The sequence below is a fragment of the Patagioenas fasciata genome, chromosome 1 (assembly GCF_037038585.1).
Source record: "Patagioenas fasciata isolate bPatFas1 chromosome 1, bPatFas1.hap1, whole genome shotgun sequence".
Taxonomy (NCBI): domain Eukaryota; kingdom Metazoa; phylum Chordata; class Aves; order Columbiformes; family Columbidae; genus Patagioenas; species Patagioenas fasciata.
The window spans coordinates 191,697,685-191,714,412 of record NC_092520.1 but is presented as its reverse complement, the minus strand read 5'-3'; the positions used below and the strand labels follow the sequence as shown (position 1 = coordinate 191,714,412).

General features: G+C 40.4%; 1 protein-coding gene across 2 annotated transcripts in view; it reads right to left on the bottom strand.

Moving 5' to 3' along the window:
* Nucleotides 1-16,728, bottom strand: part of LOC136112187 (ADP-ribosylation factor-like protein 8B) — a 31,496-nt gene that overhangs the window by 12,133 nt on the left and 2,635 nt on the right. For both annotated transcript variants that reach the window (XM_065856713.2, XM_065856720.2), the window contains exon 2: nucleotides 14,595-14,675. In XM_065856713.2, coding sequence (XP_065712785.1) covers nucleotides 14,595-14,675 — 81 coding nt within the window. The remainder of the gene's footprint in view (nucleotides 1-14,594; nucleotides 14,676-16,728) is intronic.

The window sequence follows — 16,728 nt, the reverse complement described above, 5'->3', positions numbered from 1 at the left end:
GTTTCCCTAATAAGGCTGATAGCTATTCATTAAAGTATATTACATGAGGGACACAAGATCGAATACGTGCTTTTAATAGTGTTTGGGAACCAAGTTTGTGTCAGTATAGTAAGTTAAAATTATCCGAAATGGGGAAGGAAAGAAAGAAAGAACGAAAGAAAGAACGAAAGAAAGAACGAAAGAAAGAACGAAAGAAAGAACGAAAGAAAGAACGAAAGAAAGAACGAAAGAGAAAATAAATAGAAATCTTCACCTCTTTGCCTATGATATTTAACCGGTGCTAGTAGTAACTTTCTAATAGTCTATTTTGAATAGCCAATGACAGAGTTAACTACTTTATTCAAAACAGAAACCTCTGCCCCAAACCATTCCCACAGTACATGACTGAGCACACAAAACTGTGAGAATACAAGATGCACCCAGGAAAGAAAGGGGAGAGGAGTTACTGTTAAAGAAGTTGTCTTGAATGTTTTGTACATCACTTATTTTTGTATCCTAATATTTAATGTACAGACAAAAAGTATATTCTGTGTGTGAACTGGGAGAGGCAGAAGGCTACAGCTTAACCGCAGAATATACAGTTAGCTATAAAAATATGTTTATTTTGTCTGGGTGTTTTTAAAAAGAGACTGGACTTCAAATTGCTCCCATGGCTTTCATTGGTCCTTCAGGAATAAAATTTTAATAATATTTAAGAGGTAATTTCATCCCATGCTTGTAGGTCTGCACTCTCATAAAATAATGTAATATTTTAATTTGTAAACTAGATGAATCACCATCATCATTTACCATAGTCCCTATACTTACCTGTTAAATCAAAGCTTTCTAGAACAGGAACCTCTCTGGATATGTATCTTGTTCAATTTCTCCATGTGGATCTAAGGCTCCTTCATAAGACTGCAGCTATCAGCTGTGTTTAAGGAGCAAATAGTTTTCTTTCGCACAGAGGGTGTATCATGACAGCTGAGCAAAAATGCAGCTGGTGAACAGGTTCAAAGGTTTTCGAAAGCTTCCAGTTACAGGAAGGCTCATTAACACTACTGTTGTGTTTCTTTTAATGAGTTTATATTGTGGGAAGGCTTGATGGTTAATGAGAAAGTTGCAGGAAGAGCATTTTCTAGATGTCACTTTTACATGGCTTTTTTCAGACATGCTGGGTACAATTTTTTTGTGGAGAGAGATGTGTACAATGACACAAGTAACAGGCGATAGGCCAACAAGTGGAAACAGCCTCAAGTTGCACCAGGTGAGGCTGATTAGATATTACGAAAAACTTTTCCACTGAAGGGATTGTCAAGCATTGGAACAGGCTGCCCAGGGATGTCATTGAGTCATCATCCCTGGAGGTGTGGAAAAGTCATGTACATGAGGTTCTTAGAGACATGTTAGGGTAATGGTTGGACTTGATGATCTTAATGGTCTTTTCCAACCAAAATGATTCTATGATTCTATGATCTTTATCTCAGTGTCAGTGCATTGGTTCAGTACCTACAATCTCGAGGTAGTCAGTGAAGCCTAAATATCTAGTCAGCTGACCAGATGTAATGTCTTCTTTAGGATGACAGAATTACACTCTAGGCTTGACAATACTGACTACAGCTCCTCTGGATATTATTAAAGGAGCTTAACCCTCATTGAAGACATAGCTGTTTACATTCAGGCATCCTAATTTGCAAGCTAAATCCAACACTACAAATGCTTGAACTGAGAAATATATTTCTGCTTGGAAGTATTCAGAATATATCAGCCATAAAACCTAACTTGAACTAACAGATGAGGAAATTCTTAACATAGAAGAGTATTTGGCCAGAACACAGTAGCACCAGCAACATCCAACACCATGTTGTACACAGGCAAGTCCACATAAACTGAGATGTGACTAATGAGCTTATGCATACACAGCAAGCAGTCACAGCAGTCACAGCCAACTCAATGTGTAATGACAGGGAGTAACTGGAAAGCATTGGGATTCATTCCCCTCAACTTCAGCCACCTAAAAAATGTAGGCATCCAATTCAAGTGACTAAAATTTCTCTGTGTCTACTGAAGAGCTCAGAAGGCACCCCCAGAAGGAGATGTCTGCATCTCTCTTACCCACTTTGCCCACCAGGTGAACCAGCCTTGCAAAGCACCCAATGGTTACCACCAAGTTTAGACAACTGGCTTAGGCTGGTGTCCTCCCTTTCACCTGGCAGAGGTCCAGTGAGACAAATCCTAAATAGCCACCTATCCTAGACTGGAATCTTCAACCAGGAATGTTCAGCTTCCCCATCCAATACACAGGAAGAATAAAAAGAGTTTAACTGAATCAGCTTAAAATTTTTAATAAATTGTCCTGTGGATACAAAACTATAGAGCCTCATTTGTACTACCAGCCATGTAAACTATTATGGAAGTTAGAACGCATTACTGCCTTAGAATACTTACTACCCACCTATTATCCTATATTTTGGAAATGCCTTTACAGTTGCTTTTAAAGCTGGATATGCCACATGGCCACATTTTCTGCAGGTAATACTTCCCAGAACACCATGCTCTTCAAAATCAGTCTTGGTCCTGTAAAGAATGCTGTTGTCACTCCTCACTGGAGATTAAGTCCAACTGTTAAACATTTTCTGCAACTAGGTATTTTATTTTAGTTACCAAAAAAAACCACTATATGCAAACTTCACAGTCTACAATTATTTAATTTAGTCATAGCACTCACTGAAGAACTGGAAATGGACTTAGGGTTTGCAACACAAAATGGCTGAGCGTCTTCAGTCTTCAACTCCTGAAGACAAGCACAGAGCCATTTTAATGGGAGGGGGTATTTCTCAACGACTGGAGTATACTCGTCATTTTATCAGAGACATAAGGTACAATGCTGGAAGGATCAATAGGTGTATTTTAAACAGGACACAAAAGTTAAGCATGTTCTCAGAAACTTCTTTCTGAACCTTGTGCTGCTTACCTCCACTTTGTGTTCTAAGGCAGGAAAGCATCAGCGGACCCAGCTTTAGAGGTAAGACTGTAAACCCCTCCATCAAGATGTAACACACCTCTAAATGTAAGGCGCTAATCCATCCTAGCCTCAATATTGTGTCCTCCCCAAGCAGAAAGCCCCAGTTCTGCATGAGCACATTCAATCCTTTATACCTTCTTTTCACATGATCATGAATCAGTCTCTAGACATCAAAATCCAGAGATTCTGGTGAAAGTAAGCATATTGAAGTTATAAGTTGTAGGCAGAAATTGCATTAGAAAGACTGAGGGCAAGGAGACCAGAGGCAAGGACACTGCTAGCTCAAAATGGCCGATCGATAACTACTGTAGTGATTATTAATTTTGCTTGTCCTTGAAGAACACATAACCATGAAAGCAAAAATGAGCATTTGCTCAATAGCAGAGAAAAGCCAGGAGGATGTGCAACAGTGTGTATGCTGGGAAAATGTAACCTAATATTGGGAGATGAGACAAGAAAAGGACACTCTCCCATGACAGATTTAACCCCACGGAACAGATCCCTGGCACTCTCCTCATGTGTCACCGCTGCTCTTTAGCTCTCAAGTCTGAGTAATCCTGAGATTCCCAGCATTTACCAATGAGGCAAAGCTGCTGAGGGCAGGGCTAACCAGGGGCTGTATTTATGGTTCCCAGGTGTCCCAACAGGATGTTGAAACAGAACACATTTATGTGAACTACAGATAAGGTCAAGCTGGGAGTAGATAAAATATCAGAATCCTAAAGTATCTGGACTAACTAGAGGGACGGTCTGAAATAAAGCAGCTGAAATTTAACACACACACGTTCAAAATGCTACATTTGAGCAGAGGGAACCAAATGCAGTAGCACAAAACGGATAATAACAAGGTAGAGGAAGAGGACAAAAAGCTTGAGCATTTCACAAATGATGCTTTCAACTGTGTTGCAGATCTTAAATCAACAGGTACTAGTAGAAGCATCTTACGTACAATTTTGGATGTATGTACTGCCCTGCCCTTGGTGCCAGGGAAGCTCTGGTTATGAGCACCAGTCTGTAGAACTAACACAAATTTGAAAAAGTCCAGGTGAGAAAAAAAGGAATGAGAAGAGATTTTGAAAATATGAACTACCAAGACGGGAGAGGGGAGCAAAAACCATAACGTTTCCCAGGAAATGGCTGCCAAATACAAAAGAGAAGAAAAAAGCAGCTCATTTTGTGATGATGTTAGATATTAGGAAAAAAGCTTTCTAACACCTAGAGTGAAAGAACATTGTACAAAACAAGGGATACTGTAGAACCTTCTTAATGGAAGAACAAATTTTAAGAAGCAATTACCTAAGATACTTGGGTAAATACCTGACTCACCTCAGAGCACAAGTTTGGTTTAAATGATTCCTTGAGATCAACTCTTGGTCCTCATTTTCAGGAGTCCTAACAGTTACTCGGAATGATCACTGAGACATTCAGCACTGCCTGTCCTGACTCTGGACACTGGCTTCTGGCCCCACATGTTTGTCCAGATCACTGTAGATGTTCCTAGCTAACACAGGATCCTGCTTCACAATCTGCAGCGCACAACTCCCAGCACACATACAGTCTCCAACACTTCTCTTCCCAAACTGTCAGATGGGAAACTGCTTTTGTACTTTTCCTTCTTAGTTGATCATTGACTACTTACAAGTATGTTCCATACTTATTCTCTGAGACACTCTCCAACCTTCATTTAATTCTTTTTCACAGAACCACTGAGGCTAGCAGGGGCCTTTGGACATTGTACAGTCCAACTCATCCTGGTCAAAGCAGGGTCACCTAGAGCAGACTGCTTCAAGGATGGGCACCACTGAGAAAAGTTTGGTTACATCTTCTGGCTACACTGATGAGATCTCCCTGAGCCTTCTCTTCTCTAGCTGAACAGTCTCAGATATCTCAGCATCTCCTCATATGATAAATGCTCCAGTCCCTTTATCATTTTCATGGTCCTTCTCTGAACTCTCTCCAGTAGCTCCACAACCCTCTTGTACTGGTGAGCCCAGAACCGGACACAGTATTCCAGGCATGGCCCTGAGTAAAAGGGAGAAATCACCTCCCTTGACCTGCTGCCAAAACTCTTTCTAATGCAGTCCAGGATGCTGCTGATTTCTGCTGCAAAGATACACTGCTCACCAATTGCAGAATACTTTGGGTTGGAAGAGGCCTTTAAATGTCATCAGTGGTCAACCTGGTGTTCACCAGGACTCCCAGGTCCCTTTCTGCAAAGCTGCTTTCCAGCCAGTCAGCCTGTAGTGATGTCTGGGGTGAAGCTTCTCAAGTGCAGGGCTTTGTCCTTCCCTTTCTTTAACTTCATAAGGGTCCTGGCAATCTATTTCTCCAGCTCATCAAGGTCCCTCTGAATGGCAGTGAAACCCTCTCCTCTGTCAGCCACTCCTCTCAGTTTTATATTTTTGGGACTTGTTGAGGGTGCACTCTGTCCCATCATTCATGTCACTAATGAAGACACAAAACAATCCTGAGGGCAGATCACTAGAACTGGATTTCTTGCTGTGGACCACAGAATCACAGAATGTTAGGGATTGGAAGGGACCTCAAAAGATCATCTACTCCAATCCCCCTGCCAGAGTAGGAACACCTAGATGAGATTACACAGGAATGTGTCCAGGTGGGTTTTTAATGTCTCCACAACCCCCCTGGGCAGCCTGTTCCAGTGTTCTGTTACCCTCACTGAGAAGAAGTTTCTTCTCAATTTTAAGTAGAACCTCTTGTGTTCCAGTTTGAACCCATTACCCCTTGTCTTATCATTGGTTGTCACCAAGAAGAGCCTGGCTCCATCCTCGTGACACTCACCCTTCACATATTTATAAACATTAATGAGGTCACCCCTCAGTCTCCTCCAAACTAAAGAGACCCAGCTCCCCCAGCCTTTCCTCATAGGGAGATGCTCCACTCCCTTAATCATCTTTGTTGCCCTGTGCTGGACTCTCTCCAGCAGTTCCCTGTGCTTCTTGAACTGAGGGGCCCAGAACTGGACACAATATTCACAGCCCTTTGGAATCCAGTAGTGCAGCATTTCCTTCTGCAGAACTCTCATAAATGATCGAGACACCCCACAAAAAATTCTTCTTTATAGAAATCATCACTTTGACTTGAAATCAGCCCAGATACAGTACAGCCATTCCAGAGTGATCCAAGCCATACGGAATAGCCAGTACTTGCTGAACCACTGCTGGATCAAGGCAGTACACACAGAGCCTTGTACCACTGTGTGACACATGAGACAGTGACAAGACAGGTAAGATGTTTCTTAGTTGTTGCTGAACACCAGGATGAAGCATTACAAAGCAAGAGGACTCTATTTCTATGAGGATGTTTGGAGACTTGGAAACACTACTATCCAGAGGGAGGAGTGCTGCAACAAAGGGAGCTGGAAGAATGCACACAGCCAGGATACTCCTCCTCCTCCTCCCTCTCTGCCACATCAGAGCAAACAGTGAGTAGCAAGGAACTCGGTTCCCCACTCCAGCAGACCGGCCTGTGCTGTCCCAGACAGCTGCTCTGTGACCGGACACTGGCCTCTAGCGATGACAGCCGGGGTGGCCACAGCCCTGTTGCTGCCTGGTGGTGCTATTTTAAGAAAACAAAGTGCAAGACCACAGCAAATGAGGCTGTTGCATTGCCTGTGTGTATGCACATCTCGTATTGCTCTACATCTTCTTTATACCCAAGACTATTCTAAGATCATCACTGTAAGATTCAAAAGTTAATTAGTTGGAGCTTCACAAGCATTTAAAATGTTTGTGACACATGTCTTCTGAGGCTCTTGAAATTTGGTTTGTTTAAAGAATTTTGTTATGCTACTGTCTAGCTTGTTAAACAGTAAACCTCAGCAAAGCAAAAAGATTACTAATACTAAGGAAATCCAAAAATAGAGAAATCCCATCAAAACCAAATCACTCAGCAAATGACAAAACTTGCTGGGAATTAAAACCCCAAAATTAATTCAAGTCATAGGTTTTTTTATCAGAAAAATAGTGCTACCCATCAGTTTTGTTATGAATTTCATCAAAAAAGTTATAACAGATCCCTCAATTGCAATACATTAAGTATTTTGATGCTGGAAATCATCCTGTAATTTAATACCTCAACCACAACCTCAAAATCCATAAAGCTTCCTGCTTAGATTTCAAATATTGCCTGGCAACACCTCTTTGTCTCCTCTTCTTTTAGAAATCATAGGTGTCAAGTTTTATTAAATACATTGACAAGACAAAATCTGACAACTCATGATTAAAGCTGACATCTTTCCATTTCTGATCACGCTCAACCTCAATTAAAAACTATAGGAAATTGGCGTCTTCCTATGAAATGTTGTGGCTTGTATAAATCAGCATTTTTCTTTCAGTATGGTTCAGATAAATACTCACACACAAGAGGCGTGCCAGTGACCATATTTCTATACTCTAGGATTAGAGACTAAATATGAGAACATATCTGCTGGCTTCTGGAAATGACTGCCATAATCGAAGAAAGAACATCATGAGCTCCTTAGCTCTTGTTGCCTTCTAGAAACTGTATGGAATCTAAAGATAGAGCCGTAGTCAAGAAACCAGGTAGTGACACTGCACTGGGGCAGTACATCTTTCACTGTGGACTACCCCAAAATATGGCAAAAAACACATAAAGGATTAGTTTCACCTACTACTTGGTGCTGCAACTCTCTTCCAGGGTGATCAGTCTTACCCTTCTGGAATGCCTTTTTTTCATTTGATGACTTCTTGACCCAGATAGTTTCTCAGACTCAGAGTTAAGTTTAACTGATTCTGTCTTGCAGTGTCCCCCGAGACCTCTGAAAAAGGTCAGATGCAAGACCTATCTGCTTACCACGTTTGAAGGACTTAACGGGTTTAGTAAAATAGCACTTTACCCAGGAATTTCAATAATAGTTGACAGTTTGATATTATAATGTTCCTATGAGAAAGGTAACCTGTTTTGTTGGGATAAACAGGTTAAAGAAAATTTCACTCTGAATCCTTCTTAACTAGGCTGCAAATAGATCATCAAAGCATTCCAGCAAGTGGTATACCCCTCACCATCCCTCAGTCATCAATTTACCAACAAATGATGTCATTCTTCTCACAGTAACATTATTTTGGAAACTTTATCTAGCAACAAGGCTGTAAGATTTTAACAGGTTACCTAGACAGGGGAACAGTGATGTACAAGTACTTCATCTTGACAGGCTTTTAAGGAAATAAGCTTCTATACCTAAAAGCCATGTTCGCCTACACCTCTTACTTTCACTGTATGCTGTTGTAGCAGAGATCATGGAGACTGGTTAAGATAAATAATTTTCCTGTGCAGACTGGCTTCCAAACCAAGTCTCATTTTTGAAACTAACAAATGTATTAATAATGCCAGCATTATCCCCTTATTCTTAACAACTCTATTATAACAACTATATCTAACATGACTTTCGCAATCAAAGTGTGAAAAAAGGCACAATTTCACAGAAAATCACACACCTCCTCCCTGCATCAATTTGATCTTGCAATATCATCTGTGCAGACTATTCCAGTACAAACTTATTAGTCACTTCCTTCATCTACTTTTAACTATCCTGGCTCAAAAAATACTTTGTTTTGAAGACTCCACTTGTGTATGACTTTTGTTTCTCTTGTTGAATGAACCATCAACAGCTTTCCCATCTTTTTCCACATCTGACAATTCTGTAGCAGCATCAGTACAGGACTCTAGCTATCCTTATGCTTTCTCTACATAAACTTTAAATCACAGCCTTATTTTTTCTATGAAAAAGACAGAAAACTAAGGAATTGAAAAGAAATTCCTATTCCCATGGATTATTTATGAACTATGGTAGAATGCAGTAACTTTTTATTGACTGTGGCATTTGTGGACTCCTTCGATCAGTGGTATATCAAGGTAGATGTGATGAAAACTGTATGAAACTGACATTTAGGAATGAACAGAAAGGGAAGTGGCTGGATGGTCACACTCAAACAACTGCAGTCTATGGCTCGATGTCCAAGTGGAGACCAGTGACCAGTGGCAGTTCCTTAGGGGTTGGTATTGGGACCAGCGCTGTTTAACATCTTTCTTAGTGACATGGACAGTGGGACCGAGTGCACCTTCAGCAAGTTTGCCTAATACACCTAGCTGTGTGGTGCAGTCGACACACTGGAGGGAAGTGATGCCATCCAGATGGGACCTTGACAGGCTCGAGAGGTGGGACCATGCAAACCTCATGAAGTTCAACAAGTCCAAGACAACGTCCTGTACCTGGAGTACGGCAGTCACAAACACAAATACACGCTGGGCGGAGAATGGCTGAGAACAGCCCTGAGGAGAAGGACTTGGGGGTGTTGATTGATGAGAAGCTCAACACAAGCTGGCAATGTGTGCTTGTAGTCCAGAAAGCCAACTGTACCCTGGGCTGCATCAAAATAAGTGTGACCAGCTGGTTGAGGGAAGTGATTGTCCCCCTCCACTCTCACAAGACCTCATCTGCAGTACTGCATCTAGCTCTGGGGGCTCCCAACATAATAAGGACATGGACCTGTTGGAGTGAGTCCAGAGGAGACTTGGAGCACCTCTGCTACGAAGAGATGCTGAGAGAGTTGGGGTTGTTTAGCCTGGAGATAAGAAGGCTCCAGGGAGACCTTACAGCAGTCTTCCAGTACCTAAAGGAGACCTAAAAGAAAGGTGGAGAAGCACTTTTTACCAGGTTATGTGGCAACAGAAAAAGAGGTAATGGCTTTAAACTGAAAGAGGGCAGATTTAAATTAGATATAAGGAAGAAATTCTTCACCATGAGGGTGATAAGGCACCAGAAGAGGTTGCCCAGAGACGCTGTGAATGCCCCATCTCTGGAAGTGTTCAAAGCCAAGTTAGATGGGGTTTTAGCAACCTTGTCTAGTGTAAGGTATCCCTGACCATGACAGGGGGGTTGGAACTAGATGATCTTTAAGGTCTCTTCCAACCCAAACCATTCTAGGATTCTATGATTCTAATGAAAATAGAATCCTCGGTTGGATGAATTGGGAAGCACTGATAAAGCTCACGTGAAAGGTTCTCCTCAGTACAAGGGTAATCTTACGAAAGAGGACGGAAGGCTCAGGCAAGAAGACAACGCCTGTATACCTGAAAAAAACAGTGCAAAGAAAAATACCTCTTCGAATAAGTGAAAACTTAAGGCAGTTTGACCACTTAAACTGAAACAAACAGCTTTTCCTTGTGAGTCTGCATTTGCTGCTTCGTATCACAATGTTAATCATCATTTTGCTGCAGGTCCCATTCTCCTACACATCTGCAATCGATGTGTAATATCTCAGGAAGACGTGGGATAGCCTTAGGGTGCATTTGCACTTGTAAGTCAGTACCTCTGATGTTCCTGTTGTAAATACACTATTTGATTTGCTGTCATAGCTAGTGTGCACGTTGACTTGTGCATAATAAAGGAGAATCTTGGGAAAGAAAATCTATACAATTAGCACATCAGACTGTTCTTCTGATATAAGTTCCCATTGACTTATCTATAATTTTGCTTTCATAACTAATATGAATCATGAATTAATCATAAGGACTAGAAACTACCATCCAACATTCGTAAATCCTAATGATATAGCATTAAACATTTATTTTTTGAAAAACTGTCGCTGATCCATCTGAATCCACAATCAATCTATGTGTGCATACTGAACACACCATTCCGGCAGCTCTCTAGCAAAAGGCTGCACTAGTTGCACTTAGAAATTTGTATCTACCACAGTGGAAGGATGAAAAAAAACTTCATTTTTCCTCACCAAAAGGAGAGACTGCTATCCTCCTGTTCAGAATCTGTGCTCTCAATATGGTGTTTTGCAGCTATCTAAGTCAACCTATTCAGGCTGCCCCCAAAATGCATCATTTTGCCTGTTTCTGTATCCTGCTTTCCCACACTGCAGTGGCATCAACAATCACGCTGCTGTTCGCGGAGCACACTGCTTAGGTAATCTGACTGGGGAGGAACTCGCCTGGGGGCAGGTTTGGTTTGGTTGGTTTTTTTCAGAGGTTGCTTTCATCTAGATCAGCTAACTGATCTGACTTCTGCTTTGCATGTGATGACTGGTGCTGATGGAAAAGGGGTGCAATGGTGCACAGCCAGGTTTAAAGTAGAACATAAAACTTCACATTATGATTTACTTAAGCTGATTGTAAAAGCTGACCTTTTATCTCTGCCACCCACACTAGGTTGGACTGACTGCCTCTTAGGTTTCCCAAAAGGTAAGTCCAGTTTGCCCCTAGCATGAGGAACATCATACTGAGGTTTAGAAGTGCTACCATGGGCAGGAAAGTGAGTGTATTTAAAAGGTTATTTCTGAGGTGTTTTTTTTCAAAGAAGGGTTGGTTTTATTTCCCTTTACCAAAAAGTTTCTGTTTGAAAATCAGAATTTGGACCCCAAATGAAAAAAATATTCAGAAGTTCTGATTTTGGTTAAAAAGGCACTCTTTGGGGAGAAGATAAACAGGAATGTACCAAGCTACCATTAGGCCCAAGTATGTTCTTTACATAGCAGAACTCAGCTCTTTGCTCAGCAACACGTGAATGGTTGTTGAGACACATTCAACAGACAGACTCATGACTAGAACTTCTTTTTCACTGACAAAATCAGTCCTGGACTAAGTGAGGACGTTGGTTGCTTTGTCTTCAAGAGACAGGAGAGCTATTTTGAGGAATGAGTGGTTTAGGGTTTGGCCTTTGAGTGCATGTGCATATGCAAAGGAACGAGGCACAAAGAAACCAGGCAGTGGAAGAGAAGAACACATTTGATTAAGAGAGGTTAAGAGGTATGAGGAGAGTGGGAGGTAAAGTCCATTGCAAGGAAAGAGAGGAAACAGCTCCCTGCCGACCAGAATACTTCGTTGTTTTGCAGCATGAATACTGTCCTACTGCAACTAAAGTAGATGCTCCTGTAAATTGAAACTTGTCCTTACCAACCTTACCTTACATGTGGAGAATGCACTACCATGAGCAGAACTGGCCACAGAGAAATGGACCAGCAGAGATGAGGGACAGTTTGGGTGATCTTGTATATAATGACAACAGAGGTGAAGAAGGGCCAAGACCAGAAGTTAAATCTCATTGTCAATGAAATACTGTGGGCTTTTTGCCAGTTTCAAACACAGTGTTCATAAGAACTAACAGAAAGCATCATGAAATAACAGCCTTCATCTACAAGAAAAAGCTGCATAACTATTACTCAGCAGAATGTGCACCTCGTACGCTACTTCTGTCTCCTGAAAGACCAGTTCAGTTACGTTTTACTTTTTCTGATCCCTGCGTCTCCAAAAGAAACTGAGCATAGAGGGCTGGCTGCAAGATCTGAGAGGCTTTTGATTCTGGTCACCTACATTTTTTCCCAGATAAAATCCAACTGACACAGGCTTACTCATATTGCCATACAAATTCCTCTGTTTTGAGAGAGTTACCCACTATGTAAAGTAATGCTAATCTTGACTACCTATTCCAGTAGACAAGCTACTAGTAGCGAATCCCATGAAAACAATGCTGAAAATTTTGATCTTTGGCAATAAAACGTAAAATGAGAGCCACTGCACACTCACATTTGTAGGTGTTAGTGGTTCAATCAGCTTGCATCTCATCCCAGAAGAATTCATAAAAAGAAAGAAATCAAGACAAAATTTCTTCTTCCATTGTGTGTGCAGAAGGAGGGTGCCCTGTAACTCTTGCAGTAAGTGCTTTTCTTGCTACAATATATTTTAATTTAAAACATAATAAAGGTATAATAATTTGTATTTATTAAAACATTAAATTGGACAATTTCCCCTACTACCACACAAAATCTGGTTGTTCAAGGCTACAGAAAGGCATTCCTTACTGAAAAAATCCTCTATTGAAATTTCTGTATCCCGGGAGGACACAATTTTTACTTAAAAGAAGACTTGGCCATGTTGCATTGAGTATCACACTGCTCATCATGTGACAGTTTGGGTTTTTTTAAACTCACTACACACATGATCTACACTGAAAAAAAAGTTTAGGCTATCAATCATTTTCCTTTCAGGAAATGTGTCAATGAAAAACGCTTATATGGTGCTACTTTGTCTTCTTGCACACCTGCTCTGTGACAAGAGTAAGGGCAGATTCTTTCCCAAAGTCGGCTCTGATAACATACTTATCATAATGATAAAGCACAAAGTCACAAAGTTGAGGTTACCATGGCAATAATGAATCTTCTTCAGTTTAGTTTTACTCCATCTTACATTTTACTCTATTTTCCTTTTAAGTCTTACTGTCCTTAGTGTGGACCTAGTTTTAAGATACTCATCATATTTTTGGCAATCTGCCAAAATTTCCTGGGAAATTAAAATCAGACCAAATCATGGGTAATGTTAAGAGGTTTTATTTCAGCCAAACCTGACACGAATTTCAAGAGGGTATGTGGGAAGGAAAGTTGAGGTGATGAGAGGAAATAGGTAACATTAGACTTTCCATTTCAAAAAGACTGGCTTACCAAGCACCCTAACATACAAACAGTTTTACAAGAACCTACTGATTATTTTGCAAGATTGTAACACAGAAGTAGTTACACAAGTGAAATGTACAGTCCAAGGCCCTACCTCATATGAACTTTCGAAGAAGTATAGCAAGATATTAAGACCAGAAACAGACACGCAGTCACAGTATCTATATCCCTATGGTCATCTTAGGTTTAGGGTTATTTAGTTCAGCTTCAACATCTCCCAATCAACGTAAGTAAATTATCCCTTTTACCAACCTTTACCTGTTCACTGTTTAGCGAGAGTGGTTAGACAGTTAGCAACTGCTTATATTCACATTATAGGTTGTTTCAGAAAATCCTCCCTAGATTTAGGAGTCATACCAAATCAGAGGCAAAAGAATCTTTAGAACTGAGGGAGAAAGGAGAGGAAATGAAGGAAAAGGAGGGAAAAGTCAAGGCAAAGGCAAAAGCCTGCATTTTCTTCACCTAATTTTAGATAGAAGTTATGAATTTTATCTAGACTTATTAACAAGGCTCTCTTTCTAATCAAATAACACAGAGCACCTTAATGCTATCAGGGCGATTTATCTCTATTTTAAAGCCTATGGCATGAATCACAACCAAACTACAATAATCTCTACAGTACTCTATAAGCCTAAGAGATGGTTCCCTGACAACTGACTTACATTAGATGTTCTATTTCCACAAAACAGACATTATGTGAGATAAACTGCACTCTCCACTGGTAAATCAGGAATGAAGTTGCTTCAGATTTCACTTACAGTTGTGAGGAGGAGAGAGAGAGAGAGAGAAGAGAAGAGGGAGGCACCTTCGGGAGTCAACACAGCTCCCTTAGTATCTCAGAATTTATGATCTTTTTAATCTGAAAGAGTGCAGCAAAGCTTCTATCTGGCATGAATAGCATGAAATCAAACAAATTAATGTAACAAAGAAATATATGACTATATGCTTTTAAAATAGTTATTTTTGAGCTAGAAAAACAGATAAATGATCCTATAATTGTAAAAGGAATTTCCTACGCTCTCACATTACAAGCTGAAATCACTTTGTCTATTATTTATTCACTTTGTATTAATTCAAACATGCAGACCTACCTTTATGGTAACGTTTCCTTTTGTTATTTTTCTCATATTGAAGCCTACTGTAGGAATCATATCTTCTGTGAACTGCCCTGACTAGAACACACAAGAAAAGAAAAAAATTGTATTTATTAGAAAATAGTTGATCAATAACAAAGAAGTTTCTCGTTTGCAATCTAAAGTTTTTATTTTACAACACAGTAAAATATCACATTAATTTTCTACAAAAGCACTGGCCAGCACCTCAATTAATGCATTGTCATGCCCAGGAATACTGCTCATTTCAGGCCCTTTAAATGATCTTTTATTCTCCCCAGTGACAAAGATCACCCCAGAAACCATGAGACTTCAAATAATTCCTCATCTGATCCTCGAGCAAACCAGAAAGCAGCACGGTGAAAATATGGAACCATAGAATGGTTAGGGTTGGAAGGAGACTTAAAAGGTCATCTAGTCCAACCCCCAATATGATAAAACTGACCACACCAGGATTTGTCCCTGTAGTTTCTCACCACCATTGCCAGTGGTTTAACTCAAAATGTAATAAATGGTGAAAGAGTACTCATGTAGTACTTAGAGAGTACTACACACAGACTTTTGCCTTCTGAGCAGGTGACAGCAGAGGCGTCCCCTTTTGGAAGTTAAGAGAATGCCATTAAGATGGAAAAATACAAGGTACTAACTCAGTACACCATAAACTCAAAACATAAAAGCAAATTTCTGCCTCCTCCCCCAGTTCAGAAAAATACTTCTACAAGACAGGCATTTGTCATCCTGCCCATGTGAACCTTACATAAATCTATCCACTACAGCAGACAGCTTTTGAGGAGAAAGGTGAAATCAGCTCTAACTGGATTATTCATTATTCATTCTTCCTTTTCAAAACTTATAATTAATATGGTATTGTGTCTCCTATGAGAAGCGCGTTAAGCAATGCAGACAGTTAACAGTCATGCCTACAGGAAGGCTCATACTGTCTGAAACATACACAGTAGTCCTGGTTTTCTAGTCACCCAGGAAGGAGAGCAGCACTTTCTGGATTTGCCACTGCACTTCCGTATCCATCTGTCCATATTCCTTTCACCTACCTCATCATCCCACAAGCACTGTGGTATTTCTAGGGAAATAAAATATGGATATGTGAATAAGGAGAGAAGTAGCCATGCTCCAACATGGCCCTCCCATCTGAGAAGTGGAGGTTCAGAGCTTCGGGGTGCACCGAAGCAGCTACATGCCTCACAGTGCACACTTTGCCACCAGCGACCCCGGGTCTCTGCTTTCTGCAACTTCTCACTGTTTGAGGCAGCCTCCAGTCTGTGTTCACAAACTGAAACTATTTTTAATCTGGGTCTTTAAAAGCTACATAAGCTTTGGCAATTACTTGATCTATTCACATGATTTTGGGGTTTAGAATTAAGACGCTTCAGGCAAGAAACAATACTTGTCCAACCTTACCTATAAGAACCTTCTTGTTAAATTCTGTATTATACCTCTTCCCCGTCTTTCATTTCTGAAAGTCTCTTCCCCCCCGCCTCTTTCCTTGCTTCAGCAATTTGTCAAGAAGCAGAAGGGAAAAACAATGAAGACAAATGCACCCACAGTTTTGTACAGATACATGTACCCAACAGTGACACAGATTTTTAATTGGATAAAGTGAAACAAAGCCAATCAGTAACTATCTCCTGTAGCAGGTACTGGTCAAATTTGTTAAAATATATAGTACATTTATCTGAGGAGGACAGACATATAACACATACGAGCACAGAAACTCTGAGCATCAGAATGCTTGGAAGACCAGCCAGCCAGGCTGTTATTTAAATAAACTCATATAAAGTCAGGATTCCACTTTTGTTAGCAAATTATACAGCATGTGTAATATGCTAAGCTGGAACACAAAAATAAAAAATTTTAAAAATCATAAATGTTCTGGTGTTAGGGACAGAATGGAAAGAATTAGTGTCCCCTTTATTCATCTTTAGTCTCTTCCTTGAAAAAATTGTCCGTTCTGGTTGAGCAGAATCAGCTAGGATTACGTTTAAGGTTATTTTCCCACACAATGAAGCAAAGAAAGTAGTATACTGAGTCTTTTGCCCACATTAGTCCAAAAACTCTGATTACTGTCTTTTGTTTCAGGTGCTGTAAGCATCAT